Here is an 18,923-nt window from a genome sequence, read left to right on the forward strand (position 1 = left end):
CTGGCAAACAACTAACCCCTCCCCTGTGTGTTACCCTGCCAGCATCATCTTGCAACCCTGAACGTAAAGTGCTCTGTAATAAATTCACAGCTGAGGCAGACAAAACACACGCCTCTCTCCACTTTCACATCTCCATAAGAACATAACATAAGAACATAAGAAAGGCCGTACCGGGTCAGACCAAAGGTCCATCTAGCCCAGTATCTGTCTACCGACAGTGGCCAATGCCAGGTGCCCCTGAGGGAGTGAACCTAAAAGGCAACGATCAAGTGATCTCTCTCCTGCCATCCATCTCCATCCTCTGACGAACAGAGGCTAGGGACACCATTCTTACCCATCCTGGCTAATAGCCATTTATGGACTTAGCCACCATGAATTTATCCAGTCCCCTTTTAAACATTGTTATAGTCCCAGCCTTCACAACCTCCTCAGGTAAGGAGTTCCACAAGTTGACTGTGCGCTGCGTGAAGAAGAACTTCCTTTTATTTGTTTTAAACCTGCTGCCTATTAATTTCATTTGGTGACCCCTAGTTCTTGTATTATGGGAATAAGTAAATAACTTTTCCTTATCCACTTTATCCACATCACTCATGATTTTATATACCTCTATCATGTCCCCCCTTAGTCTTCTCTTTTCCAAACTGAAGAGTCCTAGCCTCTTTAATCTTTCCTCATATGGGACCCTCTCTAAACCCCTAATCATTTTAGTTGCTCTTTTCTGAACCTTTTCTAGTGCTAGAATATCTTTTTTGAGGTGAGGAGACCACATCTGTACACAGTATTCGAGATGTGGGCGTACCATGGATTTATATAAGGGCAATAATATAGTCTCAGTCTTATTCTCTATCCCCTTTTTAATGATTCCTAACATCCTGTTTGCTTTTTTGACCGCCTCTGCACACTGTGTGGACATCTTCAGAGAACTATCCACGATAACGCCAAGATCTTTTTCCTGACTCGTTGTAGCTAAATTAGCCCCCATCATGTTGTATGTATAGTTGGGGTTATTTTTTCCAATGTGCATTACTTTACATTTATCCACATTAAATTTCATTTGCCATTTTGTTGCCCAATCACTTAGTTTTGTGAGATCTTTTTGAAGTTCTTCACAATCTGCTTTGGTCTTAACTATCTTGAGTAGTTTAGTATCATCTGCAAACTTTGCCACCTCACTGTTTACCCCTTTCTCCAGATCATTTATGAATAAATTGAATAGGATTGGTCCTAGGACTGACCCTTGGGGAACACCACTAGTTACCCCTCTCCATTCTGAGAATTTACCATTAATTCCTACCCTTTGTTCCCTGTCCTTTAACCAGTTCTCAATCCATGAAAGGACCTTTCCTTTTATCCCATGACAGCTTAATTTACGTAAGAGCCTTTGGTGAGGGACCTTGTCAAAGGCTTTCTGGAAATCTAAGTACACTATGTCCACCGGATCCCCCTTGTCCACGTTTGTTGACCCCTTCAAAGAACTCTAATAGATTAGTAAGACACGATTTCCCTTTACAAGACACGATTTCCCATGTCCTCCCGTTTGCTGCGCCAGGAGGATCCCGCAAGTTCCAGGGTCTCCCCTTTTAGAGCAGCTGAGCAATGATGCCCGGTTACACTGGAACACAACTGCGTGGCAAGGTGAACACACCCATGCCTTCAGCGCCACTTCCGGGTGGCAGGGTCGCCGTGCTTGGCAGCACTAAGATCTAATGCAATATCGGCCAGACATGGCGGCATTCTAACCTTCAGCCTCTCATACTGCCGATCGAGGTTCTCTTCCACTCTGTCCACTTCCACGAAGTGACCATCGAGAATGTCCTGGGCGCTTTTCCCTTCGAGCGCTCCCAGAGCTTGTTCCACTGGGCGAGCTCTGTGCTCAGAGAGCCCCCCCGTCTGTTCTAGTGACGTCACCCAGTTCAGAAGCGACTCAATCTTACTCCTGTTCTCCTCCAATTCTTTGGCAGCTTTCACCTGAAAAACAACAAATATTCCGGATGAGGAGGGCTGTTCTCTTTGTATTTGTATAAGCTGCTGTATCAGGCGAGGGAGAATCCTGGCATCTGATTGATTTTGTGAGTCTCAGCCCAGCACAACACATAGTCCATAGTTTTACTCAGCCAATACACGCCCCAAATTGGGCTTCTGATACAGAGCGCGTGAGTGAGTGTACGTGCACACGGGTGGCTCCTTGAGGTACACCCCTGCGGCTTATCTGGGGAGGTTGAGACACTGTTGGATTTTCAGAGGCACCAACTTACTTCAAAAGGCTGCCCTGGAAGCTGATTATCAATTCCTGACATCAGAGCAAGGCTCCTTTACTCTGCCCTGTGCTACTTTACATTACTACGATTATTGTATTAGTACTATAAATACCCAGCACTTCTAATCCATAGCTCTCCAAGTGCTTTACGGAGGAGTCACTACCATCATTTTACAGATGGGGAAACCGAGGCACAGGGTGGCGACACGACTTACCCAAGGTCACCAAGCAAAAACAGTTGCAGAGCCAGGAACAGAACCCAGGTTTCCCAACTCCCAGTCCAGTGGCGTACCCACTAGGCCATGCTTCCCCCCCATTAAAAGTCCCCCCCTCCGTTCGTTCTTCATGTGTTACCTTTTCCGTCTCCTGTTGCACTGCAGCAGTCACTGCACTCTCCAGTTCTTTCCGGGCCTCTTCAGTCCTCTCCTGCAGAGACTGGAAGTGCTCCTTTGCGAGGCGGAGTTTCTCTTGGAGGGCTGCCAGCTCCCCGGGGTTCATCTTGGTCCTGTTCTCCTCTAAGAACTCTTCGGTTGCTTTCAAGACACCCGCGAAAGAGGCGGCCCGGTTCTGAATGTTCCTCTGCAGGTCCTACGAGCATGATGGAAGAATCGTACAACTTTTCTGTGCCATCTGGGCAGCTGGCACCTCTTTTGCCCACAACTATCCTAGCACTGACCTTAACGTCACTTTGCCTCTGCTGCAGCATAGGTAGGTCCCCTTCACTGGTTGCTCTCTGCTGACCTGTCAGCGTGTTCTCCACCTGGCCCAGCCAGGTGCAGAGCTCCTCCAGCTTCTGACTGCGCATTGCTTGCTGCTCCTGGAGAGTCTGTGTTGCGGGGAAGAGGAGAGAGGAGGCAGTTTAATGCACATCATTCATCCAGTGCCACCATGTCTCTGAAAAGCAACGCAGAAGAGTTACATCTGAGCACCTGACGGGATAGGAGGCAGCACAGAAAACACCTTTTGACGCCCTCTGCTCTGTCAGTCAGACAGGCTGCATGACTGTGTATCAGAGCCCAACAGTATTTGAAGGAAGGGAATCTCTTTAAATACACATTTTTCTATAATTCAAGCTGTCTTCTCTCCTCTCCTCTTAGATGGGAGACCATGCCACAAGTGTTTAACAATTCCATAAACCCTCCTTGGTACAATTAACCACAAGTTGCTCTGGCTTTTTCCTTGCTCTCAACCTCCAGAAATTTAAAATATACCAGCAAGCCGCGTAATGCCATCTCTAGAAAGGCTGGCCATGCGTAACAAGATGGCATCATGCAGCGCTGCAGCTTTGGAGCATTGACTGACCCAAGTCAGGTTTATTTTTGACACCGGGGTTGGTGTGAGAGCTTAGGGGAGACAAAGGGTTTCTGTCACTGATCCAATTCCTAAGGTTTGCCACTAGTGCACAATACAGAAGCGCCTGTTTGAGCAATTGAGCATGATGTGTGACCCTGACAGTCCTCACAAAAAACTTCTCTTTGCCAGCAGGGGGGAAAAAAAAAGTTTCTTCTGATGCTGTAGCAACTAAACATACAAACTTGTGCAAAATGCTGCGGTCATTTCTTTCACTCTTTAAGATAAACAACAGAAGCAATTCAAAAGAGCGCTCTTAAGAGCTCTTCAGCTGCAAAGCGAGATCTTCCTGGGTTAGGATGGGTGCACACTGAATCTGAAAAAGCAAAGCAAACTGGTTAATACACACAAAGAGACGGCATAGGCAGAGTGTTATTGAGAGCAACTGTTAATAAAAACATTACAGTATTAATAGTGTCTGGAGTGAAAAGGTCCATGCGGTTATGTGGGCTGCAGGAATACAGCAGAGAACCAGGAGCTTGTGTGGGTGACTGCTGTGTGCCGCGACATTTACATATTATTCAAAGGGCTGTTCTGGTGTCTACAGACCATTAACTGTGCAAGGAAAATGAGAAACCAGCGACGCTGGTTATCATTTGGGTTGAACACTGCCAGTTTGTGCAGTTATTTTCTGATGTGGACCTTATAGGAGCTAGGTTGAGTCCACTAAACCCATGCACGTGTGATCTCAGCTAGACTCAGGCAGGTTTCCAGAGCTGAAGGCCAAAGGGATTGACTAGAGCCCTCCAGAGGGAAGGCAGAAACTCACTCCCTTGAAAGATGGGATGGGCAGGGTAATAGAAAGGAGCACTGGAGTCTTTTGAAGAAACTCCTGCTGTGCCACGAATCATTACAAAGGCACGCACCCAATACCGGACCCCAGAACAGCAAGTGTTTCACTGCATGTTCTTAAGGTTGAAAACATCTCAGTTAACAAAGCACAACCGGCCTCATGACCTTCACCTCATCCGTCTGCTCCACTTGCCGGAGACAGACCTGCAGGACCTCCACCTGAGCTGCCACACGCTCAGAAAGGTCCCGGAAAGACTTCTGCAGTTCGTTGAGCAGCCTCAGCAGCTGCCGGCTCTGTTGGGGAGTCAAGTCCTGAGCGTGCTCAGAGATAAAGAACTGAATGTCGAAAGCGGTTGCATCGAGCTCAGATTTGGTGTGAGCAAGGGGCAGTTTCAACTCCTGAACAGAAGAGAGAAAAAGCTCATCAGTGAAGTGACTCTTGTCTGTGTGCACTTTCCTACGCTGCTGGCTTTGGACAAGATCCATGGGCAAAGCGAATCCTACGGCTCGGAAGCAGAGAGATTCCAGCCAGATCTCCATCAAGAGAACAAGATAGTTCAGGCACCCAAGTAGACACTAAGAGCTTGTCTATATGAACACTTTGTTCGCGGCATGCTGGGGTGTAAAACTACCCTGCACTAGCTTGCTGCACACAGTGTCCACGTGAAGCCTCCTGCCAGGCCCTAGATGTTCTGTACTGTGCTTTAATCTACTCCCGTTCCAAAGCAGCTTAGATCAAAGCGCACAGGCAATTTTTAGCACGCGGCAGGAGGGTCCACACAGACACTTAGTGCGTGGCAGGCTAGTGCGAGGGAGATGTACACCCCAGCTTGCCACCACGTAAGTGTTTGTGCAGAGAAGCCCTAACAGAAGCACGTACAACAGCACATGAGTAACACGGTGTGTGGAAAGCACTGTTTTCCCAAGTCTCCTCCTTTCTCTTTATACCAGATCTCCCAACGGCTTTGAAAAAAAACCAACATCCTGTCATTGGCATCCTAGTCACAGACCCTGTTTGCGGTCCAGCGCTGGAGATGTACCCAGATTCAGAAGCGACTGTTTATATGCCAATCACCCCTCTCCAGCTTCCTTGTTCTGCAGATCATGTTGGAGAAGCAAAAGCCTCTCCTGGAGCTACCTCTTCTCCCAAGCCCTTTCCCCCGCCCCGCACTGCTGGGGTCTCAGACGCAGAGCTCTGGGAGCCGTGACCACAGCCTCCACCGCCCAGTCTGAGCTCCACTCCCAAGAGACTGTGGCGCTCTGTAACGGCTCCAGGTCGCGCCTTGGAGGAGATCGCTACTTATTTTTGTATTTATTTCCCAATGGTCTTTGAAGGGCTGAGCAGCAATAGGACGTTTTACTTGTTGCTGAGACAAAACGGGAAAAAAACCTTGGCTCTTTTCATTAGTACTCATGCTCCCAAGAGCACAAGGACTAAAAAAACCAGCTAGACTATCGGCTTCTCCTTGCACAATAATCGACAAAGGGAAAGCCACAAAGAATCGAGAAAGGCTGGATGAAAAGCACCGCCTCCCTTCCCTGGAGGAGGCCACAATTTTATCTGTCAGGATTAGGGGTGTTGCTATGGCTACCTTATAGTGTTGGAGGCAGCGATTCAAGCTGTTCCCGTCAGTTGCATTGTGGTAATCACTGCTGTCCAGAGATAATGTGGTATCGCAGACCCAATTCTGCAGCTCTTCCAGTTTGCCCTCAAGCCTTTTATGCCGTGTTAAGACTTTAGCCTTAAAATGAAAAGTACCCGAATTAAAACCAGGATGCTAACGAAGGAATGAATCCAGAGATCCCTCAGTATAGGGCTGAAGCAGCACAGGGAGGACAAAAGTCTGTTTGTGAGTTGTACCTTTTCAGTTTCTGCAGCACTGCGCAGGTTTAGCAGCCAGGCCTCCAAGGCGTCGCTCACTGAGCTAAAAGACTTCTGGAGGTTCTTGGCATCTTTCTCCAAGGCTTTCAGCAATTGTTCAGGGACTTCTTGGGGCGGGCTGGCCACAATCCACTTGACAGATTCCAGCTCCTGATTCACTGGAGAGGACAGATTCTTCAGTTCCACATCCAGGACCTGAGGCAAGACAGTGTCATTAAGTCCAAGACCCAGTGATTTCATACTCTCACTGCCAGCATTCACAGGGTACGCCTACGCTGGGAAAAAAAAAGACGATGACTCAAGCCACTGAGTCTCAGACCCTGGGTCAACTGACTCATGCTGCGGGGACTAAAAATAGCAGTGTAGACATTTGGGCTCAGGCTGGAGCGAGGGTCTCAGAGCCCGGCTCCAGGCCTAACCCAAATGTCTACATTGCCTGAGTCAACTGACCTAGGCTTTGGGACTCCATGCCGTGGGTTTTTTCTTTGTGGTGGAGACATAGCCACAGTAACACAAAGGCTGGAAGAAACTGGATTCAAACAATATGTCTGTCTGCTATAATGATTCATTACCATCCACCAATTCCTCCAACTATTCTCATCTGGCCAGGTTACAACAATTCATTCCAGACAGCAAACCTAACTGTGAATTAAATGAATGTCTTGTCTAAGCACGGACGAAGACCTGAGCCAGAAAGAAAGTTGGAGAGACAGACGCTCTGTGTTTGCATTTCAATATCTTTTGGATCCCAGACTAAAGTTCCTCGTTGTGCTCACAAGAGACAGTGAGCAGCTGCTAAAGCCCAGTGACCCTGTGCATGAACCACCCTAAAAGAACTAACCCGGAGAGCAGAGCATTGCTGCTGGACTCATTTTAGTACAGTGGGCCCCCTGACCTCAGCCTGATGCAGCAGGTCTTGCAGCGCTTCTAAGTTCAGCTCCGCAGGTTGAACCTGTTTAATTTTCATCTCAATATCTCGGAGCATGGACAGATAAGACACCAGCTTCTCATCGTGTTCCAGGCACAGCTGTTTGCTGACCACAGCCTGTGGAGTCAAAAGACAAAACATACTTCAGATTTTGAGAGCAAAGTAAATCAGAATGAGATATTTTAAAGGAACCTCAGCATTCTCTCTCTCCGCAATTTTCCACATTAGGGCCGGCTCACTTGCTAATCTTATCTACAAGATTTACAACGGAGAAATAAAACGTACTCTTTTCCCAACAAAACTTAAAAATAGCAACGAATCTGCAGTGTTATCATCCAACTGCTAAACAATGGGCTTATGGATCTGTCATTTGTAAGTAATGTTCGCATAAAATATAACTGAGATTCAAATGTTTCCCCCAATACGTCACAGTTTCATTTGCCAAGTCAATTCCAGTTACTACGTTCTGGGGCAGCAACTCCCAATAGGTGCCCAACATTCACTACATTTATCCTTCTTGCTGTCAACTTTGTCCAACATCATGCTCATTTATATCAAATATACATAAATACCCAGAAATTTAAAAAAAAACAACAACAAAAAAAACCATTTACCTTGGCTGGTTTTGTAGATTCTCTTGAAGGTTCTTGCCATCTCTCCCTGTCTGCCATAGTTAAGCGTGATTCTTGATCACCGATGCTGTCCTCTCTGGTTATTTCCTGGGGTGTCTTTCCTTCTGATTTGAAGGTTGTAGAGGACCCTGCTTCATCCATGGTGAACTCTGTGGTTGTTTCTTTCAGAGTCTGTTTCTCTAGTTCAGGGATTACAGAGGATTCTAGATCACCTGTGGATTCCTCTCTGGTAATTAACTCTGGTGGTTTTTTCTCTGCGATACATACTATGGGGGATACCAGATCTCTGGTTTCCTCTTTGGTGATTGCTTGGGGGATCTTTTCCTCCGATTTATCTATTACAGAGGTTGCCTCGCCATTTCTGACCTCCTCTCCGATTGTCTCTTGGAGTGCATCTCTCTTTGGGGCAATGCTGAATTTCTGATCATCTTTGATATTCTTTTTCAGGCCCAATGCAGTTGCTTCCTTTTCTCTTTCAGGAACCTGTTTCTCGCTAATCTCTGTTTGCTTTAGTTCAGCTACACCGCTCAGCAACCCACCAGCTGTTTCACACACTGATTCCTGAATACTTGAGATCAATTCCTCCTTGATCTTTCTCATCAAAGTTTCTTTGGAATCTGGGATAGGAAGAGACTGTTTTTCCTTGGAAGATTTCCCTAGTTTAGTGGTTTCTCCTGGGATACTGATCTGCTTTGACTTCTTTATCTCAGTTTTCTTCTTTCCCATGGGTTTTAGATCAGCCTCACTCAACATTTCTGGAGCACCAAGACTTCTGATCTCAGTAATTTTTGCCTCTGGTCTCTGTGGTGTAGTTTCAGTATGCGTCACTGTTATTTCATCTACGGATTTGTCTTCAATATGCTTATCACCAACTGGGAGCCTGAAGGATTCCTTAGCATTTATGGAGACTATTCCTTCCTCTCTTTGATCCACAGACACTGATTCTTTTGATGCTGCCTCTATTGCTTTTGATCCCTCCGTTCTCTCATCTAAGCTTCTCTGACCTACTTCAGAAGCCATTGCCTTAGCTTCTGTCTTTCCCAGAACCCCATCTTCACTGAAAAAGGCTCTCTCTATTCCTTCTTTGTCCCCAACACGTTGATGCATCATTTCACCAGCAAATGATTGATCTCTCCCTACCTCCAGTCTCTCTCTTTCCTCTTCTGTCTCCTCAGCTACTTCTACTCTCTCCCTCAATTCCTCTTTCCAGGGTTCCTGTGATCTGCTTTGCCTGATCTCTTTTTTCTGGGTCTTAAATGCTGCATCTGGAGATACAGGTATTGTGCCTAATACTAAGGGAGGTTCGGGGGACAATACAGCCTCTCCTAAGAGTTGACCCACTACACCGTCCTCTGAAGTTTCAAGAGGAAGTGATTTCAGCACCTCTTCTTTCATTATACTCATTGTCTTATGAGATCGGTCAGAATCAGCATCTGCAGCATCTCCTGCTACACTGTAGCCCATTGCTTCGCGTCTAGCTTTGTGTTCATCATCAGTCATCTCCGTGGCAGGACTATGCATGGCCAAGCTTTCCTCTTTGGGTGCTTCATTTTGCAGTAGCTGCTGGGAGTGGCGTTTATATTCTCTCCACTCTTCAGGATCAGATTTGTCATTGAGTATCCAAACGCCTTCCTGCATGGTCACAGCTAATTTTTGGCTGACTAATCCTCTTTCAACAGCTTCCTTTAAAGTCACTCTCTCCCCACTATTAGTGTCAACAATCCCGCCAGCCATCATCTGGTTCGATGCAATGATTCTCACCATTTCTTCATCCACCACTTCCTGTTCCAAAGCAGACATCAGAGACAGTCTTTTGCCCGTGGCACCATCCATTATGCCACCAGTGTCTGCTTGAGCCTGCAGTACTCTCAAGGTGGGCAACAGGTCTACCTCCCCCAGCTTCACAGCCTGAGCACACGTCAGAGCATCCCCGGTCACCTTGTCCTTGATTGCTCGAAAGGGAACGAGCTCCAGATATCTTTGTCCAGATTCAATGTCAATTTTACATTTCTTTATAAATTCTGAATAGGGAATGATCATACAGCTCTCGGGATCTACAATTCCGTGTTTCATTTCGGAAGACAACATTGCCTTTTCCACAACTGTCTCAGATAACAATCCTTCCTTTACAGCTTTAGACAAAGCCAGCCTCTGGCCGGAAACAGGGTCAATAATGCTTCCACTCAAAGCCTGTATTTCTTGGACTTCATCATGAAAGTCCAAGTTAATTGGCCCTAATGACACTGCCGTGGGTAAGGATACAAGTTCCTTTCTTTCTGGATCAACACACTGGTGCAGACACACACTTTCAGACTTTATGAGTTCTTTGCACAAGTCTTGATCAATCAATCCATGTTTCATTGCATTATTTACTGAAAGCCTCATTCCAGACATGTGGTGAATAATTCCTCCGTCTGCTACCTGTTTGGTCAAGAGTTGAAGGGCTTTCCCCTTACTGAGAAGCCCTTTTTCCACCAACTGGACAATAGTTAAAGGTTCTTTGGTTTTAGGATCCATAATTCCACTTGTTTCAGCCTGTAATCCAATGAGCTTCTGTCTAGTTTCATCTTCAGCATCTTTTCCTTTAGAAGCTTTCTCTAACTTTATCAGTTCCTCTTGACTGGAGGGCTCGACCAAGCCAAGATTTGAAGCCAAAGTGACTGATATTTTTTTGCCTCGTTTCAAGTCAACAATTCCTCCAGTAACTACTTGTCCTTCTAAAATTCTCAATGCTGTTTCCTCATCTAGTAGGCCAACCTCAGCCGCATCCTTGACTGAGTAGACAGTATTACTACGTGGGTCGAGAACACCACTGATAGCTTTATCAGATGTGAGTACCCTGTGCAGAAGTTTCTCATCCATCAGACCTTCACTAATGACTTCTTCGGTGGTTAACGATTCGCATGTGTGAGAGTCAAAGAAGCCATTGAACATTTTCATTTTCTCCATCAGTTTAACAGCTGTGTGGCTGGACACTACACCACAAGCTATGGCTTCATTCAGAAGAAGATTCTTGCCCGTCTGCTCATGGTATATACCCCCACCTTGGAGTTGAGCCACCAGCATTGTTAAAGTGCAGTCTTCTCCCAGTTCCATGGAATGTTTGGGTAGCATAGAAGTTTCACTAATACTGAAATCAACTGATAAATCTTCCACATCCCTTTCTTCTACTTCCAATACTCTTGCACTTTCAGTTTTTTCTGTTTCTCTTTCTTCCATTTGCTCCTCGTCTCCAGTTTTAAGAGGCACAATTTCCTCTCTTTTCACTGATCTGTTCTTAGCTTTTTCCTTATTCAACGAATTCTTATCCGTAACAGCTTTTCTCTCTACTTCAGATTCCACCCTTCTCGGAGTTTTCTCTTGCATGATTTGTGGTTTCTCTGTATTCTCTGATTCATCCATAGATATGTAGGTTTCTTTTCTCACACCATCTCTTACCATTTCAGGTGTTCTATCTTTGACTTCGCCTATTAAAAGTTTAGCAGCACTGGAATCTATCCCCATCTCCATCAGCATTTCCTTTGCTTCTCTGGGCTTTAGCTCAAAGCTGATTCTAAGGGGGTCATTCGCAGATTCTTGCCTAGACAATTGTATTTGATTTCCATTCCTGGTTACAGTCAGCCTTTGTTCTCTTGCAGATTCAGCATCAATTTCACTCAGAATGGGAGCTCGCTTTGCAGAAATCTCTTTCGGTTCCTTCAGATTCAGAGTTTTTTCTTTATACTTTGATGGAAAACTTCCAATTTGTATCACTGGATTTTTGTCATCTCGAGAAGTATTTTCTGGCACTTCTTTCTCTTCTTCCAAAGAGGCAAATTGAAACTCAAGTTGCTTCAAAGCCAAATCATTACAGGGCTCCCTTTCAGTACGTGCACTCTCCCAGTCTTCTATCTCCTCAAGAACTTCCAGACCTTTGTAACCATCCTTGTTAACATCCAACAGGTGAGTACTTGAGCCATTTTCTTGAGCTTGTAGAACGGCTTTAGTGAGATCATTTAACTCCCCATCTACTAGGAGCAGCTTGTGGCCATTGTGGATGTTGATATAGCTGTGGGTCATCAAATGGAATATCAGCCTATCATCATCACTCCTTAGGAGAGGGTGACTTTGGTCTTCATGACTCCTTCCTGCAGAGCCCATGCTCAGTTTGCTTCTGGCGGCAGAGCCTGCCAGCTGCATACTGGGCATCACATCAGGTATGACGGTAGATTTTAGCTTCTTGGCAACATCTCTCTCCAAGATGCCATGCTCTGCTGCTTTCTTCCAGGTCAAGACCTCTGTGGTTTCTGGTATGAAGAGAGCCTTGATGAGTTGCCTGTTACTAAGAATCTTATGAGCCAATTCAGTGGACAGAATGCCCTGCTCTAGGGCATCTGCAACTGGGAGGATCTCGCCTGATTCAGGCCACAACAGCCCCATAAAGGACCAAAGGGATTCCAGGATCACCAGCGCAATCCTCGAGGCTACTAAATCTCTCTTTACTGCTTCATCTATTGTCAGTCTCTCTCCCGTGACAGTATCTATAATGCCACCTGTCTGAAGTTGTCGGATCAAGAGTGCACACGCCATATCCTGGTCAATCAAATTATGTCTCACTGCCTCGTCCACCGTCAATCTGTGCCCCGTTCTGGGGTCTACAATCCCGCCAGCAAAAAGCTGGGCTTCCAATAGCCGCACAGTGACTTGCCTATCTATTAGCCCCTCCTGGACAGCACGGAAGATGCTCACTTTCCTCCCTGATTTCAGGCTCACCATCCCACCTGCCAGCTGCTTGACGGGCAGCAACCTCAGGCCAGTCTCTTGGTGAATGATACATCGCTGCATTAGCTCGGTCAGGCTGATTTTCTTGGCTGTGTTGGGGTCAATCAAATTCCTGCAAGATCTCAGGCGAGATGCCAGTTTTGAATGAAGCTGAGTAGTTATGAGGCCTTCTTGAACAGCCTTTTCCAAGCTGATGCAGCCCTGACTTGAAGGGTCTCTAAAACCCCCTGTAACAAGGTGAACTTCTAAAATCTTCAGTCCAACTTCCTCACTGATCTTTCCCTCTTCTATTGCTGAAACCGTGGGCAGAAACTGTTTTCCTTCAAAGCTCATTTGACGTATCAGAAGAAGGGTATCCTGCAGCTCCTGCAACACCTGGAGAGTCCTGGGATCCAGGATGTTTCTTGCCAGGCCTTCTGCCAAAGAGAGCTTCTCGTTGGTCTCCGGAACGACTAGGCCAGACGTGATAACCTGAGCCTCCAGCAGTACAAGGCCTGTGTCCTGGTCTATGAGACCTTTCTGCATGGCACCCAAGATAGGGAATATTTCCATTGTGCCCAAGTCTATCACTCCCGCAACTGTGTCACATCCCTAAAAATGGAGAGAGAAAATAAAAATCAAATCAGAACCACAGAGGCTGCTAAAAGCAAACCATCATTTTGAGTAACTACAGCGCATCAAGTTTAGGGATGTCTCAGTTTCCAGGGCCCAACGGGTACGACATGCAACTCCGAGTGCATCTGAGTGAGACGGTCATGTAAACAGCTCTATATTTTCTAACTCGCATGTTGTTTTAGAGCTCATCTAGTCTCCCGGGTGGCAGCACTGAGACATTTCTGACACCCATCATTACAATAACGCAGCAAAGCGGCAAGCAGCAAAACCCCAGGTTTCTAATGTCCCACTGAACGACCAACAGAGAGAGAGAGAGAGACACACATTTAGACAAACATGCACTTTAGCCTTTCAACATTTCAATGCAAAAGGGGACGGACAATACGAACCCCATTTTGTGCTCCCTACGAGGCAAAAGGACAAAAGAAAAAGCACCCCCAGTGATTCAGAAATCTCCCACTGGTGTACTTGCGCCCACAGTGCCTGCCATGCAGATCTGCAGTGCCAGCCACCAATAGGAAAGAGGAAACCCCGTGGCAGATACCAGCTCACCAGCAACAGCAGACCAGCCATGCACCAAAGGGCAGGGAAGTCGCCTCTGCCCATGCAAGTAGGCTCCAGTGCAGCGTTCTCTGGCACCGCCACCACAACTTCCCTCCCTGGAGTATTTCAGAAATGACCAACTCTCCAGTAGCTAAGACCAGGCCTCGGGAAAAACAGAGCTCTAGACTACACTAGGTGCCAGGGTGGAAAGTAACATGATCAGGACCGAGGCTCCGAGAATAGCACCCGCCTCAGGTATTTCGGGGAGGTCTTTTTCTTGGTGTTATTAGCGCAAGCAGGGGAACGCTGAGGAGGGAGCAGGATTCTCAAAGATGATGAAATGGGAATGAGCATCCCCTATAGTACGTACACCAGAGCTGCTGGTTTCTACACTCCCGTTGCTCAGGTACGAGAGCCTGGGATACTGGGAGATACCCCAGAGGGAATCCTACACAGAGGGGAAATATGGGAACCTGGATTTTGTGAATACTACAATCAATTCAGTTCAAGACGCTCAAATTTCTCTCTTTGCAAATGTGTCACGAGAACGTTCCACAGGACGTGGCAGCTTGGATATGGTGCCCACAAAACACCCAACTTCCAGCGAGTTGGTCTGGATTTACCCTCACGCTCTTTTTTACAGGGTGGATGGGGGTGGAACTGGAAGGCTGGCAGAACCCAGCATGCACGTTCCATACTGAACAAGCCACAGAAAGACAGAGGAAGAGAGAGGGGACATAAAAGGCTTTTACTTACCAGAGTTGCAGGGTGTGCCCGGAGCAGTTAAAGACAGAGCCTTATGGAGCAGCTCAGCCGTGTCACACACACAGTGTAAAGCTTGGTGTTAGCGTCCAGCATGCGACTGTTTTGTTTTTTGCAAAAAAGAACCCCCCACGCAGGTCGTCCTCTTTTCGCTTTGCGTGGGGGTTTGTGTTTAAAATTCCGGAGGGTTAGTTAAACTTGTAAGCAAGGATGTCAGTTAATCGTAACAATACTTGACATGAAACACAAACTGTACAGGGACACATCATGCTCAAAATAGCGCGAGCTGCAGTTTTGCTTTGGTTTCCTCTTTTTAATTTGATACCCTTGCACTGAGTCTCGGATGTTTCCAGCAAGCAAATGTTAACACTTTTTCATGTGCTCCCTTCTACAATGAAGCAACCGTACCATGACGCTATGATAGCCCCAAAGATACTCCCTCATACGAGCCAAGTGTCCATAATAGAAGCCTCGTATAAAGAGTTCTAATCCCATCCCACTTCTGGGCTTCACAGAGAGTGCCAGCGACTCTGCTCTCCGTGCTAATCTCGGTTAGCCGAGAGGCCACAAATCTGGGGGCCTGTCATAATTAGGAAGCAAAATACACCCCTTTCTGCAAAACAGAACTGTAAAAGGAAACTGACACCCCCAAAATATTTTCATGCTGTATAAATAAAACACAGCGAACTGTAGGGAAGACTTTTGCACGAAAGCACTTTCCTTTCTGTGGGAGGAGCAGGGAAAGGAAAGAATGGGCATCCCACACGCTTTGGACCTGCAGGGCCATTTTTAGCTTCTTTTCTGGCAGCAGTGAGGTAGGTGGCATTAATGACATGACAATGTAACTGGGGAGATTGTTACCTCTAAGCTTGGAGTTGTTGCTGTAATGTCAGCATGAGTTTTCTGCTGCTGGCAAGTGTGATAAAATGACCTGCACTTAAAAAAAAAAAAATCACTGGGCCGAGACTCCTGAACCATGATAGCAATACATCTCTTTCGATAGAAATAGGTATGCTTTATTTTTATGCATACAGCACTGAAAGGTTGGGAGTTTAAATGCAATGGCCTTGCCATCCTTTACTCTTGATCCGCTGGACTGGGATTTCACTCCCTGACCCAATTTCAGTTTTGGCTATCATAAAATCATGTCCAACTTGGTCAGTGCTTCAAAATACAGGGAGCTAGCAAGCAAACACACAGATATATCCATTGGACACATATATATACATTTACATACACATACAGGTATATCCATGAATGACTGAAGACAGCTAACACCAATAACAGAGGTGATAGGAAGGAACTTCAACCCTTCCCACCTAGCGCATGAGTGTAACATGAAACGGAGATTGACAGGAACATTATCGGATGCAAATGGGAGATGGACAGGGGTCCAGCTACTCAGTCAGTGAAGGTCTCGCAGATTAGCTGAGGGTCTATCAAGGTGATGATGCAGGGCTGCATTCCACACAGAGAGGAACTCAATTTCCTACCATTCAAGGCAAGTCTATTTCTCACTAGTGCATTCCACAATTTACGCATGGAGGTGTGAATAAAGTTGCCCATACACCAGTCTCTATGCAGCTGATCTTCTGGCAAGAGATGCAATCAAAATATCCTTGCAGGCAGTGCTTAATGTGTGTCAGGACTGAGCCCCGGCACCTCTAGGCTTGGCAGTTCAGAGCCCCGGCACCTCTGGCGCTTGCTGCATCAGTTATGCTAGAGCCCTGCCACCGAATTGCTTGAGCCCTGGCACCTCTCGTTACAAATTAAGCACCGCTTGCAGGTCTCACCCAGGTCCTACATGACTGTGGTCTGTGTATTTTAAAAAATTGAAAGGACACCCCATGGCCACTCTGTCTCCTTATTAGATCAGATGTCCACCTCCCTTCTTTCCCATTACAAGATTAAGTCAACTCTGTAGCCTGGGGAGCAGCCCTGATTAACAGCACAGCAGAGGAGAACCATCCCTTAACAACCTGGAACAGAATACGAAAGCCTCTTCTACTTGGCCTCCAATGACCAACTCAGCCCGGACCCCCGAGTGCAATGTATGGGACAGCATGGAAGAGTGGCTGATCACGTGAGATTAAGGACAAAGCAAACAGGCTGTGAATGGCTGGTGGTCATGAGACACGCAACCAAGCAAAGCCTCTTTCACGCTCTGAGGAAAGGTAACTCAGATCTATGCGAGAGATGGGATGGGAAAAAGGTACCTTATGCTCCGTCTCCTGGGCCAGATGACTCTGAAGCTGTTGGAGCTGTTCCGCAGAATCGCTGCAGAGCTGATGGTAAGTCTCCTTTAGGGCACTGAGTTGGGTGGAAATTTGTTCCTTCTCCTGGTCAGAAAGCCTGCAAGACGGGACAGGAAATCTCTTCATGGAGTCCGAGAAAGTGACATGCAGCTCCATGTATTTCAGATTTTCTTTGCCGGACACAAAATGGCAAACACACAATGGAATCCCCTCCTCACACTGCTCATGTCTCAGCTGAAGGGTTAAGTGCACTGTCATGCCAGTCACCCTGTGCTGAGCGCAGTGACTGAATCAGGAATGAAACTAAGCAAAATAGCTGAGGTCGTAAATTAGCAGGATGGGGTGAAACAGTTGCAACAAAATTAACTGGTTTTGCATTCCATTTCCAATTCACAAAAATGGTTCCATTTTAGGGAAAAAGTGAAAGTATGTCGGTTTCCTATGCAAAAATGGGCCTGTTTTCATTCACATGGTCCATAAAATCCACTAAATTATCAAAGCTCCTAAATTCTGTTCTGACTGAGATGCATTTGTATATTTAAACACACAAGATTTGAATTTTCATGCTTCGGGGCAAAACTGGTCATTTTAGCCAAAAGCAAAGTTTCTGGGTTGTAAAATCACCTGGAACAAAATTGGGAATCTCTATTGGGGTGAATTTTTGGCGATAAAGCTTGCCATTTTCACATGCACCTGGTCACTATTTAAATGGTCACCTGGATTCAAAGACATCCTGCCCACCAATGGAATCTCAGCAGTGTGGTCGAGTAATCTGGCCATTAGAATAACTTGAGGTTAATTTTCTTTGTATTTATCATCACCTTCTCTTCTGACAAAGAGGTGTACTACCCCTCCCCAATCTCCTCTCTCTTATTCACCACTACTTGTACTGTACTCACTTGTGGCTATGTTTTGCAAGGAAGATCTGTGCAGTTTTGATGGCCTCTGAGACCTGCTCTTTCCTTGCAGCCAGTTCCTCATTTAGAGCCTGTTGAGAACAAGAGGAAAGCTAAATTCCAGGCTGGAAAGAAAGGAAGCAATTCCCCTGAGGTTACAGCACATGCTCAGTGTTACACAGGAGGCATCAAGGTTGCTTTCCTTTTGGAAAGCTCAGTTAGAACTAGCAGGACAAGTATAACAGCAGTATGAAAATTCCTATGTGCATGGTACTTGTACCTATCAGAGAGAGGGGGAGGGACACAGGCCTCCTGATTTACCTGCTGCTCCGAGATGGATTTCTCAATGTCTCCCAGCTCTTTGCTCTTGAGTGGCCCAGTCCTGACTTGCGTGCTCTGTTTCAAACCAGAGACCCAGCCCAGGAGTTCTTTCACCTTGTCCACGTGCTCCTGCTTCTCTTCCTCTACTGCTTTCTACACATGGGGGAGACAGGAACACATCCCGCATTAATGTACTGAGGGGCCCAGAATTAACGCAGCCAGAGCCCAGCACCATTCAGTGGAAGGAACTGAAATATGCTCTAACCAGGAAATGGGAAAGGGGGCTGAAGCAGAGGAAGAATCACTGGCAGAAACTGACGACTGGGCCTGGGAGTTCTGAATGTGCTAATTATGAATTTAGAATCACAGAATCATAGGGCTGGAAGGGACCTCGAGACGTCTTCTAGTCCAGTCCCCTAGCAGGACTAAGTATTATCTAGGTCATCCCTAACAAGTGTTTGTTTAACCTGCTCTTAAAAATCTCCAAGGATGGTGATTCCACAACCTCCCTAGGCAATTTATTCCAGTGCTTCTTCATCCTGACAGTTGGGAAGTTTTTCCTAATGTCCAACCTAAACCTCCCTTGCTGCAATTTAAGCCCATTGCTTCTTGTCCTGTACTCAGAGGTTAAGGAGAACAATTTTTCTCCCTCCTCCATGTAACATTTTATGTACTTGAAAACTGTTGTCATGTCCCCTCTCAGTCTTCTCTGCTCCAGACTAAACAACCCAATTTTTTCAGCCTTCCCTCAGAGGTAATTTTCTAGACCTTGACTCATTTTTGTTGCTCTTCTCTGGACTTTCTCCAATTCGTCCACATCCTTCCTGAAATGTGACACCCAGAACTGGACACAATACTCCAGTTGAGGCCTAATCAGCGTGAAGTAGAGCGGAAGAATTACTTCTCCTGTCTTACTTACAATAATCCTG

The 18,923-nt window shown here is 46.3% G+C and overlaps 1 protein-coding gene across 18 annotated transcripts in view; it reads right to left on the reverse strand.

Moving 5' to 3' along the window:
• Positions 1–18,923, reverse strand: part of MACF1 (microtubule actin crosslinking factor 1) — a 236,991-nt gene that overhangs the window by 100,816 nt on the left and 117,252 nt on the right. For 10 of the 18 annotated variants that reach the window (XM_044997589.1, XM_044997588.1, XM_044997587.1 and 7 more), the window contains 11 exons: positions 17,995–18,147; positions 17,677–17,765; positions 16,739–16,874; positions 7,824–13,193; positions 7,177–7,326; positions 6,261–6,476; positions 5,992–6,141; positions 4,565–4,798; positions 2,934–3,083; positions 2,612–2,845; positions 1,741–1,968 (listed from right to left, as the gene is read on the reverse strand). In XM_044997589.1, the coding sequence (XP_044853524.1) occupies positions 1,741–1,968; positions 2,612–2,845; positions 2,934–3,083; positions 4,565–4,798; positions 5,992–6,141; positions 6,261–6,476; positions 7,177–7,326; positions 7,824–13,193; positions 16,739–16,874; positions 17,677–17,765; positions 17,995–18,147 (7,110 nt within the window). The remainder of the gene's footprint in view (positions 1–1,740; positions 1,969–2,611; positions 2,846–2,933; positions 3,084–4,564; positions 4,799–5,991; positions 6,142–6,260; positions 6,477–7,176; positions 7,327–7,823; positions 13,194–16,738; positions 16,875–17,676; positions 17,766–17,994; positions 18,148–18,923) is intronic. The other 8 variants (XM_044997594.1, XM_044997596.1, XM_044997593.1 and 5 more) reach the window with 2 other exon arrangements.

Source organism: Mauremys mutica, chromosome 23 (genome assembly GCF_020497125.1).
Source record: "Mauremys mutica isolate MM-2020 ecotype Southern chromosome 23, ASM2049712v1, whole genome shotgun sequence".
Classification (NCBI taxonomy): domain Eukaryota; kingdom Metazoa; phylum Chordata; order Testudines; family Geoemydidae; genus Mauremys; species Mauremys mutica.